Source organism: Saccopteryx bilineata, chromosome 9, assembly GCF_036850765.1.
Source record: "Saccopteryx bilineata isolate mSacBil1 chromosome 9, mSacBil1_pri_phased_curated, whole genome shotgun sequence".
Taxonomy (NCBI): domain Eukaryota; kingdom Metazoa; phylum Chordata; class Mammalia; order Chiroptera; family Emballonuridae; genus Saccopteryx; species Saccopteryx bilineata.
This window is the reverse complement of record NC_089498.1, coordinates 3,025,127-3,045,419: the sequence shown is the minus strand read 5'-3', so window position 1 is coordinate 3,045,419 and position 20,293 is coordinate 3,025,127. Positions and strand designations below refer to the sequence as shown.

The 20,293-nt window shown below is 42.0% G+C and overlaps 2 protein-coding genes and 1 non-coding gene across 5 annotated transcripts in view; 2 read left to right on the top strand and 1 right to left on the bottom strand.

The window, feature by feature from the left end:
- The window catches only part of C9H16orf87 (chromosome 9 C16orf87 homolog), a 35,699-nt gene extending 15,487 nt beyond the window's left edge, over positions 1-20,212 (top strand). The window contains exons 3-6 of one of the 3 annotated variants that reach the window (XR_010727026.1): positions 7,455-7,499; positions 8,169-8,351; positions 16,975-17,312; positions 20,108-20,212. Coding sequence is in view for 2 of the 3 variants with exons in the window: in XM_066242268.1 (XP_066098365.1) it covers positions 8,169-8,351; positions 16,975-17,093 (302 nt within the window). In the remaining variant the exon portion in view is untranslated. Of the gene's footprint in view, positions 1-7,454; positions 7,500-8,168; positions 8,352-16,974; positions 18,463-20,107 lie in introns of those variants that run through there. The other 2 variants (XM_066242268.1, XM_066242270.1) reach the window with 2 other exon arrangements.
- MYLK3 (myosin light chain kinase 3) overlaps positions 1-20,293 on the top strand; it is a 90,004-nt gene that overhangs the window by 15,404 nt on the left and 54,307 nt on the right. The window lies entirely within an intron of this gene.
- Positions 13,503-13,578, bottom strand: TRNAT-CGU (transfer RNA threonine (anticodon CGU)). Its single transcript has one exon. It is a non-coding gene; the product is annotated as a tRNA-Thr (tRNA).

The following is a 20,293-nucleotide window of genomic DNA, read 5'->3' as shown; positions in this document are numbered from 1 at the left end:
CATTGTATATCTCGTGACTTATTTTATAACTGAAGTGTGTACCGTTAGGAACCCCTTCACCCATCTCCCCAAATTAGTCCACCTTTCACAACCAGCAATCTCTTCTCTGTTTCTATGAGCTTGGGTGTATGTGTGTGTTTTGTTTTGTTTGTTTGTTTATTTATTTTGTTTTGTTTTGTTTATTTTTAAGAATCCACATATAGTGAGGTTATATGGTACTTGTTCTCTGTCAGACCTATTTCACCTACACAGGGTGCCCTCAGGGTGCAACCATGTTGTCACAAGTGGCAGAATTTTCTTTATTGTTTTATTGCTGAATAATGATCATCAGTGGATACTTAGGTTGTTTCCATATCTTGGCTGTTGTAAATAATGCTGCAGGAAGAAATGAGTGTTACCATTAAACTGTATTAAGAAAAGCTCATTGTTTTATACTAGTGCATAGAACCTCATGACAATTAATCTTTGACATCATCCCAAATCAGTTAAGTATGTGTTGTTTCTTTATTCTTTTTGGGTGAGCAGTATTTTTTTACAGAGACAGAGAGTCAGAGAGATGGATAGATAGGGACAGACGGGACGGAGAGATGAGAAACATCAATCATCAGTTTTTCGTTGTGACATTTTAGTTGTTCATTGATTGTTTTCTCTATGTGCCTTGACCGCGGGCCTTCTGCAGACCGAGTAACTCCTTGCTCGAACCAGCAACCTTGGGTCCAAGCTGGTGAGCTTTTGCTCAAACCAGATGAGTCCGCACTCAAGCAGGCAACCTCGGGGTCTTGAACCTGGGTCCTCCGCATCCCAGTCCAACACTCTATCCACTGCGCCACCGCCTGGTCAGGCAGGCAAGCAGTATTAAATGGAGATGAAATTTTAAAAATTAACTGTCTTGTTCATGTCGAATTTCATTTATAAATTGACAGTTTAAAAAGTAGCCTTGAGATTATGCCTTAAATTGTCAATTTGAAGCAATTTCTTTAAAAAAGAGGTTAAAGTAAATTTTGTATTTTCTAAAATCGAGAGTATCTGTAATGTAGGCCATACCTTGAGTGCTGTAGTAGTCACCTACTCAGATATTTGGTTAGTCACCAAGTACTGACAGAAAGCAGCTCTTGAGTCTTTAAGTTTGATTTTCCAGATGGGTGTTCCTGGTGATTATTGACATTAAGGGTACCGTTTTGCATTTAATGATATGGATATACCATTTTCCTTTTAAAATTTTAATTATAAAACTATAAAGAAAAAGAAAACTGAAATTTTAAATGAGATGTAGCAGGTTGTCAGAATAATGTTTTGTTATCACGTTACCGAGATGCAGTAGAAACTACTCTTGTTTCTATCAATTAGCCTGTTTAGTAAAATTGAGTTCATTTTATGGCCTTTTGCTTAAGGTGGAGGAACCCATTCTGATATTTAGTGAAAACTTACTGTATGTACTACTTCATAAAAGGCTTCCTCTAAAGTTAAGAAAAAATATTTAGACTAGAATCTATGTAAACACAATAAATTAAAATAAATTTCATGTTAAAATAAAAAAAAGAAAAATGGTTTAGAACAATAAGAAATTGGCATTGCTTATTAGTATTTATTTCTCAGTGGGTTTAAGCTTTAGATTAGGCATAGTCAAATAACAATGTACCTATTATTTTATTGGGGGAAAAAAAGGATTAAAAATTTAAACCTAAACATATGTTTCAAATTATTCTCTAAGATAAGTTAATAGACAAAGGCTGATAAATAAGCAAAGAAGTCTATAAATGTATATTCATTTTCAGTTAAGAAAAAAATGGAGAAATATTATCATCATTGCTTTGTATAAACCCAAAGTGATTGACCATCATTCAGTAATTAGTGATTCTCAATTCTGAATACTTGACGATGAAGGTGTGGTTTTGTTGTTACTTAAAACATTGTTTCCTACACATGTATCACTTAAGATTGCTATACGTTGCCTGATCAGGAGGTGGCACAGTGGATAAGCGTCGGACTGGAATCAGGAGGACCCAAGTTCAAGACCCCGAGGTTGCCAGTTTGAGCGCGGGCTCATCTGGTTTGAGCAAAGTTCACTAGCTTGGACCCAAGGTCGCTGGCTCCAGCAAGGGGTTACTCGGTCTGCTGAAGGCTCGCGGTCAAGGCATATATGAGAAAACAATCAATGAACAACTAAAGTGTCACAACGAATAACTAATGATTGATGCTTCTCATCTCTCTCTGTTCCTGTTTGTCTGTCCCTGTCTATCCCTCTCTCTAACTCTCTCTGTCTGATTGCTATACATTTATATATGGAACATGGCTTTTATATAGTTTTTATTTTACCTTTTGATGCAAAAATGTAGCCTTCACTTTTAGTCTTAATCATACAGTTTTTAAAAAAATTTATTTTATTTATTGATTTTGAGAGAGAGAGGGAGAGAGAGAGACAGAAACATTGATCTGTTCCTGTATGTGCCCTGACCCGGGATTGAACCGGCAACCTCTGTTCTGGATGGTGCTTCAACCAGTGGAGCTATTCAGCCAGGGCCAATCATACAGTTTTTATAATGATAACTATATTAATCTTGAAGGATTTTACATTTAAAATTTATTTTAACACTTAAAAAAATATTTTTTAATTTGAGAGAGAGGAACCTCTGTTCCTGTCTGTGCCCTGCGACCTCCGTGCACCAGGACAATGCTCTGACCAGCTGAGCTCTGTGGCCAGGGCAAGACTTTCTGAATAGTATTCTGTGGCTTCTAAGTAAGATTGATTTAGGTCTGGTGCCCAGCTGTCATACTAAGATTTCTTTATACTCCAGGGATAATCCCACTTCTCCTTAAATACCATTTTTTTTAACCCATGTGTTTTTGTTTCTGGAACAAATTTTGCAGAAATTGTTTCAGACCTGGAAAAATGTTCATGAAAAACATGTGGTGGTGCATTTTCTGTCTTCATATGGAGAATGCCTTTATTTTCCACTGCACTTAAATGTCTTGTTCTTCCTTGGCATTCCTTTCCAGTTGAAGGCTCGGGGTCTCAGCTGAGGGCAGTTGTTACCTATTATTTCTTTTTCCCCATTATCCTTTCTTTTCCTCCTGGCGTACTTACTGAATGATATGTGAGGGTCACAGCCACAGCAAACCTGACTGACACCGGCTTGGGCACACAGTTCACCTTTTCCTGTTTAGTGAGGAGGATGGAGTCGGCACTACAGGACTGCTGGTTCAAGGATATTATTAAGACCTAAGTTCTTTTTCTTCCATTCTGAGAAGATGTGGCTTTCATTTTATTACAAGGTAGCTGTTGGACCTGACCTGTGGTGGCACAATGGATAAAGCGTGAACCTGGAACACTGAGGTCGCAGGTTCAAAACCCCAGGCTTGTCTGGTCAAGGCACATATGGGAGTTGATGCTTCCCGCTCCTCCCCCTCTTCTCTCCCCACCCCCCTAAAATGAATAAATAAAATCTTTAAAAAAAATCAAGGTAGGCCCTGGCCGGTTGGCTCAGTGGTAGATTGTTGGCCTGGCGTGCGGGGGACCCGGGTTTGATTCCCGGCCAGGGCACATAGGAGAAGCGCCCATCTGCTTCTCCACCCCTCCCCCTCTCCTTCCTCTCTGTCTCTCTCTTCCCCTCCCGCAGCCAAGGCTCCATTGGAGCAAAGATGGCCCGGGCGCTGGGGATGGCTCCTTGGCCGCTGCCCCAGGCGCTGGGGTGGTTCTGGTCGCGGCAGAGCGATGCCCCGGAGGGGCAGAGCGTCGGAAACCTTATTTCCACTTGCATGTTATTGACCAGAACTCAAGTTCATGGCCTCTTCACTGCAGGAGCTGGGGAATTGTGTATGTTGTAGCTGGGCCTGCTGCCCTCTTGAACAGAACGGGATTCTGGTTTTTTTTTTTTTTTTTTTTTACAGAGACAGAGAGTCAGACAGGGACAGAGGGACAGACAGACAGGAACGGAGAGATGAGTAGCACCAATCATCAGTTTTTCGTTGCGCATTGCAACAGCTTAGTTGTTCATTGATTGCTTTCTTATATGTGCCTTGACCGTGGGCCTTCAGCAGACCGAGTAACCCCTTGCTCGAGCCAGCGACCTTGGGTCCAAGCTGGTGGGCTTTTGCTCAAACCAGATGAGCTGGCGCTCAAGCTGGCGACCTGGGGGTCTCGAACCTGGGTCCTCCGCATCCCAGTCTGACGCTCTATCCACTGCACCACCTCCTGGTCAGGCAGGATCCTGTTCTTAATGAGAACGGGGAGAATGACTGTGGGGTAGATAGTCAGCAGTATTGTCAGAGATGGTAGTATTAGATTTCTTGGATCTTTCTCTCATTTTCCTTCACTTCCTGTCACATATTCTCTCTGTCTTTATGTTCCATCCCAGGCAGATTTACTGACTTCCTTTCCTAGATCTATCATTCCATTATTTATGTCTTTTGCACTTCAGTTTTTAACAGTTCATCTTGTTTTTTAATTTTCTCTTTTTCATCAAATCTTTTTTTATTTAATTTTTTAGATTTTATTTATTCATTTTTATTAGAGAGAGAGAAAGAGAGATAAAGAGAGAACAGGGGAGGAGCTGGAAGCATCAACTCCCATATGTGCCTTGACCAGGCAAGCCCCGGGTTTTGAACCGGTGACCTCAGCATTCCAGGTTGACGCTTTATCCACTGCGCCACCACAGGTGAGGCCTCAAATCTTATTTTTCATCTCTTTTATTGAGGTAAAATCTACGTAACCAGTTTTAGTGTTTTAATAATTTTCAGTGCCTGGTTCAGTGGCATTAGGTACCTCCATGCCGTGTACTTCACCACAACTACCATCCATATGTAGAACTCAGATCTTTTGCAGATGGGGGTCCTGTACCCGTAAACAGTACCCCTCGTTCCTCTCCCCTGCCGGCCACTCTTCCGTCTGGGCCTGTGCGCTTGCCTCCTGTAGTCACCTTCTGTGACTGCAGTCATACAGTGTTTGTCCTTTTGTGTCTGGCTTCTTTCAGCCAAAATTTTCAGAGTTCATCCACGTTGTAGCGTGTGTCAGAATTTCCTTCCTCAGTATCATTTCGTTATATGTTGAAACCGTATTTTGTTTATTCATGCATCAGTGAACACTTAATTTGCTTCTTCCTTTTGGCTTTGAACAATGCTGCTATGAACCTGGATGTACAATTATCTGTGAGGTTCCCTGTTTTCATTTCTTTTGGTTGTATGCCCAGAAGTGGACTTGCTGTATCCTATGGCAATTCTCTGTTCAGTTTTCTGAGGAGCAGTGATATTTCCCACAGTGGCTGCCCTGCTGACATTCCCAACAGCAGTGCATAAAGGCCGCAGTTTCTCCGATTCTCACCAACACTTATTTCATGTGCTTTTGCTAATAGCCATTCTAGGAGGTATGAAGTGATATCTTGTGATTTGGATTTGCATTTCTCTAATGATTAGTGATGTTGAGCACCTTTTCATGTATTTATTGGCCATTTTATGTCTTCCTTGGAGAAATATCTATTCAGGTTTGCCTGTTTTTAAGATTTTTTTATTTTTTTTTAATGATTTGAGAGAGAAGAAGGAGTTGAGGGGGGAGGAGAAGGGGGACAGAGAGGAGGGGATAGAGAGAGAGGGAGAGAGAGAGAAGCATGAACTCATTCCACATCGTCGTTCCATTTAGTTGCTCACTCACTGGCTGCTTCTCGTAGGGGTCCTGACTGGGGACTGACTCCACCCCCCCTGGTGTGCTGGGACGGTGCTCTATCCACTGAGCCACTTAACCAGGGCGGGCTGTTTTTGTTGTTGAGTTGTAGAAGGTCTTTTAATGCTGGATTGTAATCCCTCATCTCTGTTTACAACAAATATTTGTCCCATTTCATGAGTTGACTTTTTGCTCTGCTGATTGTGCCCTTTGACGCACAAAAGCTTTTAATTTTGATAAAGTACAAGTTGTCTTTTTTTCTTTTGTTGCCTGTACTTTTGTTGTCATATCCAAGAAATCATTGCCAAATCCAATGACTTGAAGCTTTTCACTGTTTTTTTTTCCTAAGTATTTTATAGTTTTAGCTGTTACATTTAGGTCTTGAATTCATTGTGAGTTAATTTTTGTTTATAGTATTTTGTATATGATAATTAGCACTTAGATTTTTCTTCTTCTTCTTCTTTTTTTTTTTTTTTTTGAGGAGAAAGGGAGAGAGAGACAGGAACACCGAGCTACTCCTGTATACCCCTGACAGGGGAATCGAACCAGCAACCTCCTCACTCTGGGATGATACTCCAACCAACTGAGCTATCCAGCTAGGGCTTAATTTCTTTTTTTATTTATTGTTTGAGAGAGAAAGGGAGAGAGGGAGGGGGGAAGGGAAGCATTCATTTGTTGTTCCATTCAGTCATGCATTCATTGGCTGCTTCCTGTGTGTGCCTTGACCAGGGATTGAACCCACAACCTTATCGTTTTGGGACGATTCTCTTAACTGACTGAGCTAACATGCTAGGGCCAGCACTTAGATTCTTTAGGTAATTTCAGATTTAAATTGGTGATACTCTGATTTTATCATTCCTTCTTCATTTTTAACTGCAATAATTCTAAAATGAGAAACTTCTCACTTGTCCTCTGGTTAGTCAGTGAATGGTTAGTCAATGGAAAAGGCGGGATAAATGCTTTATTCTTTTTCTTTATTTAAGTTTTCAGAATAATAAGTTGGTTCTTTAGCATGTTCCTATGGTAGCCAAGTAGTTTCTGCATGTTTTTAATGTCATATACTTAAGGTTTTAAGTATATTTGATATGTTTTCATCTGTTGTCCTTTTGTGTCTGGCTTCTTTCAGCCAAAATTTTGGCTTTGAACAATGCTGCTATGAACCTGGATGTACAATTATCTGTGAGGTTCCCTGTTTTCATTTCTTTTGGTTGTATGCCCAGAAGTGGACTTGCTGTATCCTATGGCAATTCTCTGTTCAGTTTTCTGAGGAGCCAACCAACTGAGCTATCCAGCTAGGGCTTAATTTCTTTTTTTATTTATTGTTTGAGAGAGAAAGGGAGAGAGGGAGGGGGGAAGGGAAGCATTCATTTGTTGTTCCATTCAGTCATGCATTCATTGGCTGCTTCCTGTGTGTGCCTTGACCAGGGATTGAACCCACAACCGTATCGTTTTGGGACGATTCTTTATTGTTTTTATTGATGCTCAAATTGTCCTATAATGGTGGTCAGTGGGAGTCTTAAGTTAGCTCTGAAGTCTTTTAACAAGACCCTGGTAGTCTTTGTTAATTTTCTCGCAGTCTAGAATAGTTAAATGTTCTTGCATCTTATGGTATATGTCTAATCTGAGACCTAAATTAACTAATTCTTTAAAGATATGGTAATTGGAAATAACTTACAATTTTATTTTAAAATTTTAAGATTTTACAGTAATCTATTAAGCATACTTATTTACAGTTTTTTAAATTGTTCCCTTTTGCTTTGGGGATGTGAATTTTCTTATTTGTTTTGCCTCTCTTCCACAGTGATTTTAAACATTTGGGAATTTTCTTTTTTACTTTTGAGTTCAGGTATGTATTAAAGCAAGTTTTTGTTTTTTGTTTTATTCACCATTTTGACTGTTTGGAGTGAGAGGGTGGTTTCTTGTATTAAATTGCCATATTGAGTCAAGTTGCTCTATTGCTGTTACATTTAGGGGTCAGCGTGTTCTTAGAATGTCAGAAATGACCTCATCTGTGGTTAAAGTGAAACTATTTACTTCCCTAATGTTTTTATATTTTCTGTGGATGCTTTCTGTTGCTTAATATATTATGGTAAGGTCAATGCTTCTGAATATTTGACATATTTCAGTTTATAATTTGGGTAGTGGCAAAAAAGAATGGAGATTTTACTTTCCATTTTTCTAATATTTCCATCATTTTTATCTTGGAAGCAGAGAGAAAAAGGCAGAAAGGTGTCTATGGAATTGTGCAGACTTGTAGGGGCTGAAATTAAAGATGCCAAGTATAAGAAATGTCCTCAGTTACAAGATTCCTCTTATGTGTTAATGTGGATCATCTGAATTCTGTTGAATTTCTTTTTTTCCTGTGTGGACATGAAGGGCAGAGGTGTCATGGTTGTAGTTTGCTAGTTTGCCAGGCAGCAAACTCTAGTGCTTTTAGAAAGAGAAAAGAAGACAGAACTTGGGCAGACAGTTCTTGCTAAGCCCTAAAATATATCACTTTTATTCATCCATACAGAAAGCAAGCATGAGGCCAAGAGGAGGCGCACAGAGAGAGCTAGGAGAGAGAAGATAAGTTCCGCAGGAAATAAGGATGTAGAAAACAGAAAGAGGTCTCGAAGTAACAGCCATTCAGATCATATCAGACGAGGACGAGGAAGACCTAAAAGTGCATCTGCCAAAAAACATGAGGAAGAAAGAGGTATGACCGAATCCGAGCAGTGTTTCTCCCAGTGTTCATTTTTCTAAGGTCTTAATTAGATAGCAGTGAAGAAAGTGTTTGGCAGGCATTGAACTCTTAGACTTAAAATCATCACTCATATTTTAGTTTGAAAGCATTTCCTCTAAGGTAGACGATTGTCAAAAAAAGAAAAGAAGAATTTTAGTTCTCACTGGAAAACTAAAGGCTTAAATTAGGTAATATTCACCTTGCTATAAATTGATGTTGGTAGAGTTCAGAGCTAATACTGTGTATGTGACACCCTAAAGAAGTCTGTTAAAGTGGTTTTGTACTTTTTTCTTTTTTTTTTAAAGATAAATCTGGATTCTGTTAAGACTTATTTCAAACTGCATAGTATGAGTTTTAAACATTTACTATTGGAAGTATTCTTCAGTATAAATTTTTTTTCCTCTAATTGAGAGGAGGGGAGATGGTGAGACAGACTCCCACATGCACCTCACCCAGGATCTACCCGGCTGATGCTCTGAGTCAGTCAAGCTATTTTTAGCACCTGAGGCTGACTCACTGAGATCAACCAAGCTGTCTTCAGCATCAGGTCTGGGGCTGATGCTCGAACCAATTGAGCTACTGCCTGTGGGAGGGGAAAAGAGAGCGAGAAGAGGGAGAGCAGTGGGGAGAGGAGCAGATAGTCACTTCTCATGTGTGCCTTGACTGGGGATCGAACCTGGGATGTCCATACACCAGGACAACACTCTATCCACTGAGCCAACTGTTCAGGGCCCAATAGGAATCTTTAAATTGCATACTGTGTGCTCCCTGCTTTGAAGCAGCTGTTGAATAGTTAGGTGAACTCTTTTTGGTCCAAAATGTTTTTATATTTCTCCTTACAGATCTCCTTTCTTCGAATAAGTACTGTGTCTACCAATAACTTGTTTTTACCATTAACCCTTTGAGTAGTTAGTTTTTTTCATGCTCGCTGACCTCACCCCAAGTTTTTTTTTCCTCAAAAAATGTAATTAGTTCTAGTTACAGTTTTATTAACTTAAAATCATGTTTTTTTGATAACCAATAAGGAAACAAGAAGAACATACATTTGCCTTTTTTTAATGTTACCTTACACATTTCTAAAATAAATCGATTGTACTTTGGATGGTCAGGAGGCACAAGGATGTACATGAACATTCATACTACTCAAAGGGTTAACTAAAACTTGAGCTCTTTTTTTTTTATTTATACATCTTTTTTTTTTTTTTTTCTTTTCTTTTCTTTTCTGAAGCTGGAAACGGGGAGAGACAGTCAGACAGACTCCCGCATGCGCCCGACCGGGATCCACCCGGCACGCCCACCAGGGGGCGACACTCTGCCCACCAGGGGGCAATGCTCTGCCCATCCAGGGCGTCATTATGTTGCGACCAGAGCCACTCCAGCACCTGGGGCAGAGGCCACAGAGCCATCCTCAGCACCCGGGCCATCTTTGCTTCAATGGAGCCTTGGCTGCGGGAGAGGAAGAGAGAGACAGAGAGGAAGGAGAGGGGGAAGGGTGGAGAAGCAGATGGGCGCTTCTCCTGTGTGCCCTGGCCGGGAATCGAACCCGGGACTTCTGCACGCCAGGCCGACGCTCTACCACTGAGCTAACCGGCCAGAGCTATACATCTTTTTTTTTTTTTTTTTTAAAGATTTTATTTATTCATTATAGAGAAGGGAGAGAGAGAGAGAGAGAAGGGGGGAGGAGCAGGAAGCATCAACTCCCATATGTGCCTTGACCAGGCAAGCCCAGGGTTTTGAACCTGCAACCTCAGCGTTTCCAGGTTGACGCTTTATCCACTGCACTACATCTTTTTTAAAAGACTTTTTACCATGGACATTGTCAATGATTGCACAAGAGTAGCACACTGCACTGGATCCCTATATGTCCATAAGTGTCTTTTGTAAATCAAGGCTTTTTCACTAGTAGTTAATAGAAGAAAGGGGTTATTTATTTATTTTTTTACAGAGACAGAAGGAGAGTCAGAGAGGAATAGACAGGGACAGACAGACAGGAACGGAGAGAGATGAGAAGCATCAATCATCAGTTTTTTTGCTGCGCATTGCAACACCTTAGTTGTTCATTGATTGCCTTCTTATATGTGCCTTGACCACGGGCCCTCAGCAGACTGATCAACCCCTTGCTCAAGCCAGCGACCTTGGGTCCAAGCTGGTGAATTTGCTCAAACCAGATAAGCCTGCGCTCAAGTTGGCGACCTCGGGGTCTTGAACCTGGGTCCTCAGCATCCCAGTCCGATGCTCTATCCACTGCGCCACCACCTGGTCAGGCGAAAGGGGTTATTGCTCTTTATAATTCTATAAAAACATCTATCAAAACAATGTTATCTTCAGTGAAATGCTTTTATAATTTCTTACGTTTGTGAGTGATACTCTGCTTTTTCAGGTAGTCAATCCGAGGTATTCAAGCATAACTAAATATCTTTTATTTAAACATTGAGGATTGTTTACCTGTTTACCACTTTTCTCTCCTTTTATTTGAATAAAGTTAATGCTGTTAAGGAAAATAACTTCACCAATATAGCTGTTAACTTTTTTCAAAGTAAAGATTTACTATTATATGTCTAAAGGAATGTGGTTTATATTGTTTGTGTTCTCTGCAGTCTGAACTTAAGCTACTCATTAATTCCTAGGGTAATTTTACTGCTTTTTTTCTCTTCCCTTCTGTTACACTGCTCTTCTAGAGAGTTTATTCTCTCGTTTTGACTGTGTTGCTTTAATGTAACAGTGGGATGATCAGAAAATCTGTGCTAGAACCCAATCAGAAGGGAAACTAGGTAAAGAATAGTCAACAGAAGAAAGAAGAGAGGGAAGTGCTGGCGAGCGACATTCTTGACAGTTGAAGCAAAAGAAATATAACTGAGGAGTGGAGGACCGCCCTGCTGGAGGGTGAGAGGGTCCGGAACACATCAGATAGTGGTCTTGGTCCGACGGAGTCGATGTAGGTGTGCTGGGACTCTTTTTTTTTTCTGATTCGCTTATTTCACTCCGCATCATAATGTTATCAAGGTTCCACCATTCTGCTGTAAGTGATCCGATGTCATTGTTTCTTCTAGCTGAATAGTATACCATGGTGTATATGTGCCCCACCTTCTTTATCCAGTCTTCTATTTTTTTTACAGTGATTAAAAGCCTTTAAGCAAACTCTTGGCCAATACAGCAAGAATCCATAAAAGAGTAGGGTCCTTAACATGTTTACCAAGTCCAAATTGGCCCCATCACCATGCCAAATCCCTGAAAAATGCAACCCAACCACAGTTCAGTCTGTTAGGAGCTGTCACAGGGAGCAGGAGTCCAGGAAAAGTCCACACAGGAAAAGTCCGCATGGCACTGGAATTGTTGTCACCATTCTGTACTTTGCAGCTCACGTCCAAGTCCCAGTGACCGCTGCTTCTGGCTGGTAATGATTCAGGTAGACTGGAATGTGCTGGGACTCTTTAGAGGCACGTTTGAACTTTTAATTTCATATTAACTGGAAGAAAAAAACCCATTTATTTTGCTGTAAATTCTTTTTAAGTATTTTCAGTTTATAACAGAAAAATTTTAAGAAAGTTATTTCTCGAGTAAAATATGCTTTTGATTTATTTGCTTTGAATACAGACAGTAAAGTACTCAAAGCAACTTCTGAGGAATAAACAGATCTTTTAATAGGGGCGGAGGCTGGTCGGCAAGCTTTTCTGTGAGGAGCCATTTGAGTATTTTAGGCTTTGAGGGCCACGCAGCCCCTGCCACAGCTCCTCTGCTCTGTCATAGCCTCTGGGACGCAGCGTGGCGTAAATGATGGGCGTGGCTGTGTGCCGGCCTACTTCATAAAGACAGGTAGGGACTGGAGCTGGTCCCTGGGTCTGTTTTGCTAACTCCTGAGGCAGATCATCTTCTCTAAATATAATAAGAGAAGAAACAGGACATTTGAAGTGTCCGTATATTTTAGAGTAGACTTCTTTGATACGCTTCTTAGTGTTAAGTAGCTGTTTAGTTTAATAAACTTTTTGACTCCCTGCATTTGAAAAATCTGAAGCAAGGTTACCATTATTTTATTAAGGACAGCCTGATGATATGTCTAAAAACACATTTTTAATTGACTTTCTTGTTTTTTATATTTTAATTAATTTTTATTTTTATTTTTTTACAGAGACAGAGAGAGAGTCAGAAAGAGGGATAGATAGGGACAGACAGACAGGAATGGAGAGATGAGAAGCATCAATCATTAGTTTTTCGTTGCAACACTTTAGTTGTTCATTGATTGCTTTCTCGTATGTGCCTTGACCGTGGGCCTTCAGCAGACCGAGTAACCCCTTGCTCGAGCCAGCAACCTTGGGTCCAATTTCTGAAGCTGGAAACGGGGAGAGACAGTCAGACAGACTCCCGCATGCGCCTGACCGGGATCCACCCGGCACGCCCACCAGGGGGCGACGCTCTGCCCACCAGGGGGCGATGCTCTGCCCCTCCGGGGTGTCGCTCTGTTGCGACCAGAGCCACCCCAGCGCCTGGGGCAGAGGCCAAGGAGCCATCCCCAGCGCCTGGGCCATCTTTGCTCCAATGGAGCCTCGCTGCGGGAGGGGAAGAGAGAGACAGAGAGGAAGGAGAGGGGGAGGGGTGGAGAAGCAGATGGGCGCTTCTCCTATGTGCCCTGGCCGGGAATCGAACCCAGGACTTCTGCATGCCAGGCCGACTCTCTACCACTGAGCCAATCGGCCAGGGCCAAGCTGGTGAGCTTTGCTCAAACCAGATGAGCCCACGCTCAAACTGGCAACCTCGGGGTCTCGAACTTGGGTCCTCCTGATTCTAGTCCGACGCTTATCCACTGCGCCACCGCCTGGTCAAGCCCTTGTTTTTTATATTTTAATAATTATTTTTAGTAAGAAAGGATACTGCGGTCATGAAACAATAAGGTGACTTTTTTTTTCAAATTGAGAGGAGGGGAGATAGAGAGACTCCCACATTTACCCCATCTGGGATCCACCTGGCAACCCCCATCTGGGGCCATGCTCACCACCAAACTATTTTTAGTGCCTGAGGTGGAGGCTCCTTGCAGTCATCCTCAGTGCCTAGGGCCAGTGCACTCAAACCAATCAAATCATGGCTGCAGGAGGGGGAGGGGTGTTGAAGCAGATGGGTGCTTTGCCTGTGTGCCCTGACCGGGAATTGAACCCGGGTCATTGACACACGAGGCTGATGCTCTACCACTGAGCCAACCGGCCAGGGCCAACAAGATGGTATTTAAAAGGAAATTGCAAATGTCAAAGAGTACCTGGAAAATGAACTTTAAAATATCAGTCTCTCTCCCTCTATGCATATATATATATTTTTATGATTTACAAAAATGAAAAAGCATAACAGAAGGCTTATAGTTAAAATTGAAGAAATGTACCAAAATGTAGAGCAATAGGAAAAGAGATGAAAAAATAGATTGGGTGCCCTGGCCAGATAGTTTGGTTCGTTACAGCATCTTCTCGAAGTGCTGGGGTTGCCAGTTTGATCCCTGGTCAGAGCACATGCATGAACAGCTCGATTTTCCTGTCTCTCTCTCTCTCTCTCTCTCTCTCTCTCTCTCTCTCTCTCCCCCTCTCCCTCCCTCCCTTCTTTCCTCCCTTTCTCTCTCCCTCTCTCCCTTTCTCCCTCTGTCCCTCTCTCTCTCTCTGTCTCCCCCTCTCCCTTCCTTCCTTTCTCCCTCCTTTACTCTCTCACTGAAATCAATAAATAACCATAGCAATAAAAAAAAGTAGAATAGATAAGGTAAGAAATTCAGAGGACCAGTTTGAGGTCAATATCTATAAATTATTGACATTGCAGAAAAAGAGCATAGAAGATAGAGGAGAAAGAAGTCATCAGTGAAATAACTCAAGAAATTTCCCCAGCCCTGGTGGATGTCTCCATTGGTTGGAGTGTTGTCTGATTTGCAGAGGTTGCCAGTTCAGTCCCCAGTCAGTGCATCTACCTACAGGAACAGATCGATGTTTCTATCTCTCTCTCTGAAATAAGTAAATAAAAGTTAAAAAAGAATTTCCCTGAATCTGAAGAACTTTGAGTTTCCATGTTGAAATGGCCCACCAAATTCCCAACGAATGATTAAAAGGAGAGGTTCTGCCAGAGCTATTATCATAAATCATATCTCTTTGGTTAAAGGAAAGAAGTTCTTCAAGTGTTTGGAGAAAAAAAGACAAAAGAATCAAAATGGTATTAGAATTAATGCAGTGGAACAGACTCCTCATATACAAAGGGCATCAATGAATTTCAAGAACATGTTAAGCAAAAGAAGCTAGATGCAAAATAGTGCATCTTATGATGCCGTTTGTGTGAGGCTGAAGCATGGATGTGATGGGATCAGAACAGCCACTGCGGGTGGGGCGGGGCGAGGAGCGAGAGACGGGAGAGCAGGTGAGGACTTGCTGTGTCGTGATTGTGGTGTGGGTCACGTGGATGCATATTCGTCACAACTCCTGTCACACACTTATGGTCCACGACTCTCAATGTAAGTTTAGCAAGAATTTTTTTAGAAAACTATAAAAAAGTGTTGGGTTTTTTAAACATTAGCACCTGTTGGTGGAAGTCAGTCTTTTGCCTTCACAATACTGAGAAGAACACTGTGAGTCTTTGGTCAACCATACCATGAATTAGAATGAAGGCAGACTAAAGACGTATTCCGACATTCAGAGTCTCAAAACCTGTACTCCCTTCCTAAGGAAGCTACTGCAGGATACGTGCCGTCAAAATGAAGACGTAAAGCAAGACAGGTCCTGGGGTCTGGGACACAGGGTCCAGCTCGGGAGAGAGATGAGGAGAGGGCCCGGCGTGGTGTTGGAGAGTGGTCTCCAGGTGGTCACTGTGCAGTAGGCCCAGAGAGAGAGCAGCCCCTTCCGACTGGGGCAGAGCAGAGACTTGAAGAGAGTTCTTGAAGAAGATAAAATAGATACAGTGCCTAATATGTGTAAACATTCTGAAAATGGTATATAACTAGGAGAGAGTGTGGGTTCAATTAGTGAAAATTAAACAGATGCAATAAAAGAGTCTTTTCAGCGAAGACATTGTTCTCCAAAAGTGCAGTCATTTACATAGAAGCATTGACTGTCACAAAACTGACAGGACTGTAATGGGAAGGCATGAGGGGAGCCGGAGGTGGAGAACAGTAACAGTAACATCATACCCTCTCCCCCCATGCAAAGGCAGTTACTGCCTGCAACCGAAAACCAAGAGGTAGCACCATGTACAGATGTTACTCAGAGAGGCAGAATGGAAAAGGAACCACTGAAAAAAAAAATGCAGTTGCATCTGGCGTGGGGGAGGACTTCTGTTTTTGGTAACCAGTTTTATAAAATGATTGGACTCTAAGGTATATATGCATTTGTAACTTAGATTAAAAAGCAAAACAACAGCAACAAGACAGACAAAAGGAGAATTGTGGAGCCTGAAAAAAATGTGGAAGAATGTACACAAGATGTTGATTGTGATTTTAGCTGGCTTGTGAGATAGGTCAGCGGTCCCCAACCCCTGGGCCGCGGACCGGTACCGGTCCGCAGAGAAAGAGTAAATAATACATTATTTCCATTTTATTTATATTTAAGCCTGAGCGATGTTTTATTTTTAAAAAATGACCAGATTCCCTCTGTTACATCCGTCTAAGACTCACTCTTGATGCTTGTCTCGTAAGTTTGACAATTATATTTAAAAATACCAGTTTTTATGCCGGTCGCATAATTTTATTTTGTGCATTTATCTGTCCCAACCTAAAGGCCGGTCCATGAAAATATTTTCTGACATTAACAGGTCCGTCGCCCAAAAAAGGTTGGGGACCACTGAGATAGGTGATTTCATTTTTGTCTTTTGGCTCAGTGGATAGAGCATCGAACGGAACACAGTGGTTCAAATTCCTGAGGTCGCCAGCTTGAGCATAGGGTTGCTGGCTTGATTGTGGGGTCATCGACATGATCCCAGGGTTGCTGGCTTGAAGCCCAAGATCACTGTCTTAAGCTCAAGGTCACTGGGTTTAGCCCCCTCCCCACCCTGTCAGGGCACGTATGAGAAGCAATCAATGAACAACTGAAGTGAAGCAGCTATAAGTTGATGCGTCTCATCTCTCTCCTCCTCCTCTCTCCCTCCTCCCCCCCCCTCCTGCCTCTCACTTGCTCATTCTCAAAAAGAATTTTTTGTACCATGAACTTGGATTACAGTTTTAATCAGGAGGGGAGAAATAGAAGTAAATGTTGGTTATTCTTATTTTCAGTAGCCAGGCTAAGGGGAAGAAGTTAATATATGTTCGTGAAGGTAGCATTGATGTTCAGGAGGGACTATCTTTGGGTGAGAACATTCATTTTGATTGAGACAGTTGGCTCATATTAGGAGGAAGAAATATATGAGATTCTCAAAAATGATGTAGTTATAGGTGGTATGCAGAAATATACAGTCTTCATTTAGTCTTTAGAATATAGTTCATAACATTTCAATAACTCCTTTGTAATTAAAATTTTTTCAGTAACATTTAATGTACATTGTAGCATCATGTATAATACTGTTTTTTAAAGAAACACTTGAAAGCTTTATATTTTTAAACAAAAGTACTGCCTCTGCCGCCTTTATATTAAGCCTTCCCTTTTTCTTTTAACAGAAAAACAGGAAAAGGAAATTGACATCTATGCTAACCTCTCTGACGAAAAGGCTTTCGTGTTTTCAGTCGCCTTGGCAGAAATAAATAGAAAAATTATCAATCAAAGACTGATTCTCTGATACTTGCCTGCAGAATGTGTTGAAACGTTCTTCAGGATTGCATCAGCAAATTCTCAAACAGCTGTGGACTCTCAGGACCATTTGACGGCGTCAGTGAGGGCGGGAGGGTTTCCCTTCCTTGAGCCGGTGCCACATTGGGGAGCAAAGCTGTAGGCCTGACTGTGGTGGGATTTCCTTGGTTTCCAAGGAGTATTGTCAGTGTTTTGTGTTGGGATATAAGTAAGTGTATTTACGAAAAAGAAAAAAAAGGTGGATGACTGTTAAAGGTTAAAGGGGTAGAGATGGGAGTGGAAGTATGAAAATTAGGGAAATAAAATGCTTGATAATTTTTCAGGTTTGCCACCAGAGATGCAATATTTTAAATACTCTGAGAAAGAATGACTTTTTGAAATATATATTTCAGATATTCAGCACTAATGAATTGCATATTTACAGTTCATTTACTTTGAAAAAATTGGCAAGTAATATTTTATTGAATGGGGAATTAATATAAATTGTAAATTTTGTCTTAAATTGAGTTTTTCTTGGCCTTTATTTTTATGACTTAATGTATGAGTTATATTTTGGGAAATACTTTCTAGACAGTTTGGAAGTTTGGGTGCTATATTAAGAAAACATTTAAGGATATGTAATACTTCAGATATAAACACCTTGTTTTCTTGAATGTAATTTATTGGTTATAAAAAACACTTTTCTGCTCTCAAGATGGTGCCTGTTAACCTAAACATTAAATATATTTATTACATGCAAAATATTTCTTAGCCACTTTTAAGCAGTAATGTTTTATCTGAATGGATGTTGATTTACACATCCTGGTAATTATTTAAATTGTTACTTAACCTCACTCTGGAAGACAAAAATAAACCCTAACATCGAAATGAATAGATTAAATAGTCGTGTTACAAGCTTTTTGTCCTAGTGAAGTTTGTGAAATATATTTAAGTTCTTAATTTTTCTAGTGTTAGATGATACCTATTTATAGTTGCATTATTTTATATTAAGTGCTTGGCAGTTTTGCAAATGGATTTAATGATTAACGTATTCAGATTTGATAAGAACTTCCCCTGTTTTAAACCTACCCCCATCAGCCAAATCTGTTTGGAAGTCCTACAACCTAATTAGGGCAGGCAGTGGTCATTAGCCGGAAGAGAGCTGCCCTTCCCTCACAACCCAGCCCCGTGGGTCTGTCCTGCGTCTCCCAGCACCTTCCCCGAGAAGAAAGGGCTTTTTTTACTTTCTCCTTCTCTCAGCGACAGCCAGCAGGGGGAGCCTAAGGCCGGGCGAGGTAGACTTTCCTAAGAATTCCTTTTCTGTCAGCCCCCATGTTTACCTGCAGGTACTAGTACAGTTTTCTTGTATGCCCTGCTAATAAAGCTTATTCCTGAGAATGCTAATGGAATTTTCTTTTCTTTTTTTTTTTTAAGAGAGAGAAAGACATAGATAGGAACAGGAAGGGGGAGAGATGAGAAGCATCAACTTGTAGCTGTGGCACCTTAGTTCATCGATTGCTTCTCATATGTGCCTTGACCGGGGGCTACTGCCGAGCCAGTGACCCCTGCTCAAGCTATCGAGCTTGGACTTCAAGTCAGAGAGACCTTTGGGCTCAAGCCGGCAACCTTGGGGTTTCATACCTGGGTCCTCAGCATCACAGGTCAGCGCTCTAGCCATTGCGCCACCACCTAGTCAGAATAATGTGATTTTATCTTTTTTTTTTCTTTTTTCATTTTTCTGAAGCTGGAAACAGGGAGAGACAGTCAGACAGACTCCCTCATGCGCCCGACCGGATCCACCCGGCACACCCACCAGGGGCGACGCTCTGCCCACCAGGGGGCGATGCTCTGCCCATCCTGGGCGTTGCCATGTTGCCACCAGAGCCACTCTAGCGCCTGAGGCAGAGGCCACAGAGCCATCCCCAGCGCCCGGGCCATCATTGCTCCAATGGAGCCTTGGCTGCGGGAGGGGAAGAGAGAGACAGAGAGGAAAGCGCGGCGGAGGGGTGGAGAAGCAAATGGGCGCTTCTCCTGTGTGCCCTGGCCAGGAATCGAACCCGGGTCCTCCACACACTAGGCCGACGCTCTACCGCTGAGCCAACCGGCCAGGGCCTGATTTTATCTTTTAAACATAATATGAGAAAACTTTTATTTTGAGAAAAAATTTATAAAAATGGTTAGTATCTAAAAATGTTGTGGACAAGTATATATCCTCAGAGAAAGCAAGAAAGCTTATTCAGTAGGTATCTCTTCAAAGAATTATGGATGTTCGAGTCTGTCACTTTAAAGCTAAAGAACCTTAGAAGAAAGTCACATTAAAGTAGTCGTAGGATAAGGGAGGAGGCTGATGACTAGGCTGGAGCTTGCCATGTGGAAGACTCATTTATTTCAGATGATGCTCATAATGTTAAATCCATCCTTCCCTCCCTCTCTCCCTCCCTTTCTTCCCTCCCCTCCCTCCCTCCCTCCCTTCCCTCCTTCCCTCCTTCCCTCCCTCCCTCTCTTCCTTCCTTCCTTCCCTCCTTTCCTCCCTCCCTCCCTCCCTCCTTCCCTCCCTCCCTTCTTTCCCTCCCTTCCTCCCTCCCTTCCTTCTCTCCTTCCCACCCTCCCTGCCTCCCTCCCTCCCTCCCTTCTCCAGTGAGAGGAGGGAAGATAGACTCCTGCATGTGCCCTGACCAGAATCCACCCAGCAACCTCCATCTGGAGCCAGTGCTCTGCCTATCTGGGGCCATGCTCACAACTGAGCTATTTTTAGCTCCTGAGGCAGAGGCTCCACAGAGCCATCTTCAGTGCCTGAGTGTTGGAGCCCGTGGAGCAATGGCTGCGGGAGGGGGAGAGAGAGAGAGAGAAAGGAGGGGAAGGGTGGACAAGCAGATGGGCGCTTCTGTGTGCCCTGACCGGGAATCCAACCCGGGACTTACACGTGCTGGGCCAATGCTAGGCCACTGAGCTCACTGGCTAGGGCTGTTAAATCTTTTTTTTTTTTTCTTTCTTTTTTAATTTTTTTTTATTTATTCATTTTAGAGAGGAGAGGGAGAGACAGAGAGAGAGAAGGGGGGAGGAGCTGGAAGCATCAACTCCCGTATGTGCCTTGACCAGGCAAGCCCAGGGTTTCGAACCGGCAACCTCAGCATTTCCAGGTCGATGCTTTATCCACTGCACCACCACAGGTCAGGCAAATCTTATTTAAATTTTTTTTTGGCAGAGGGA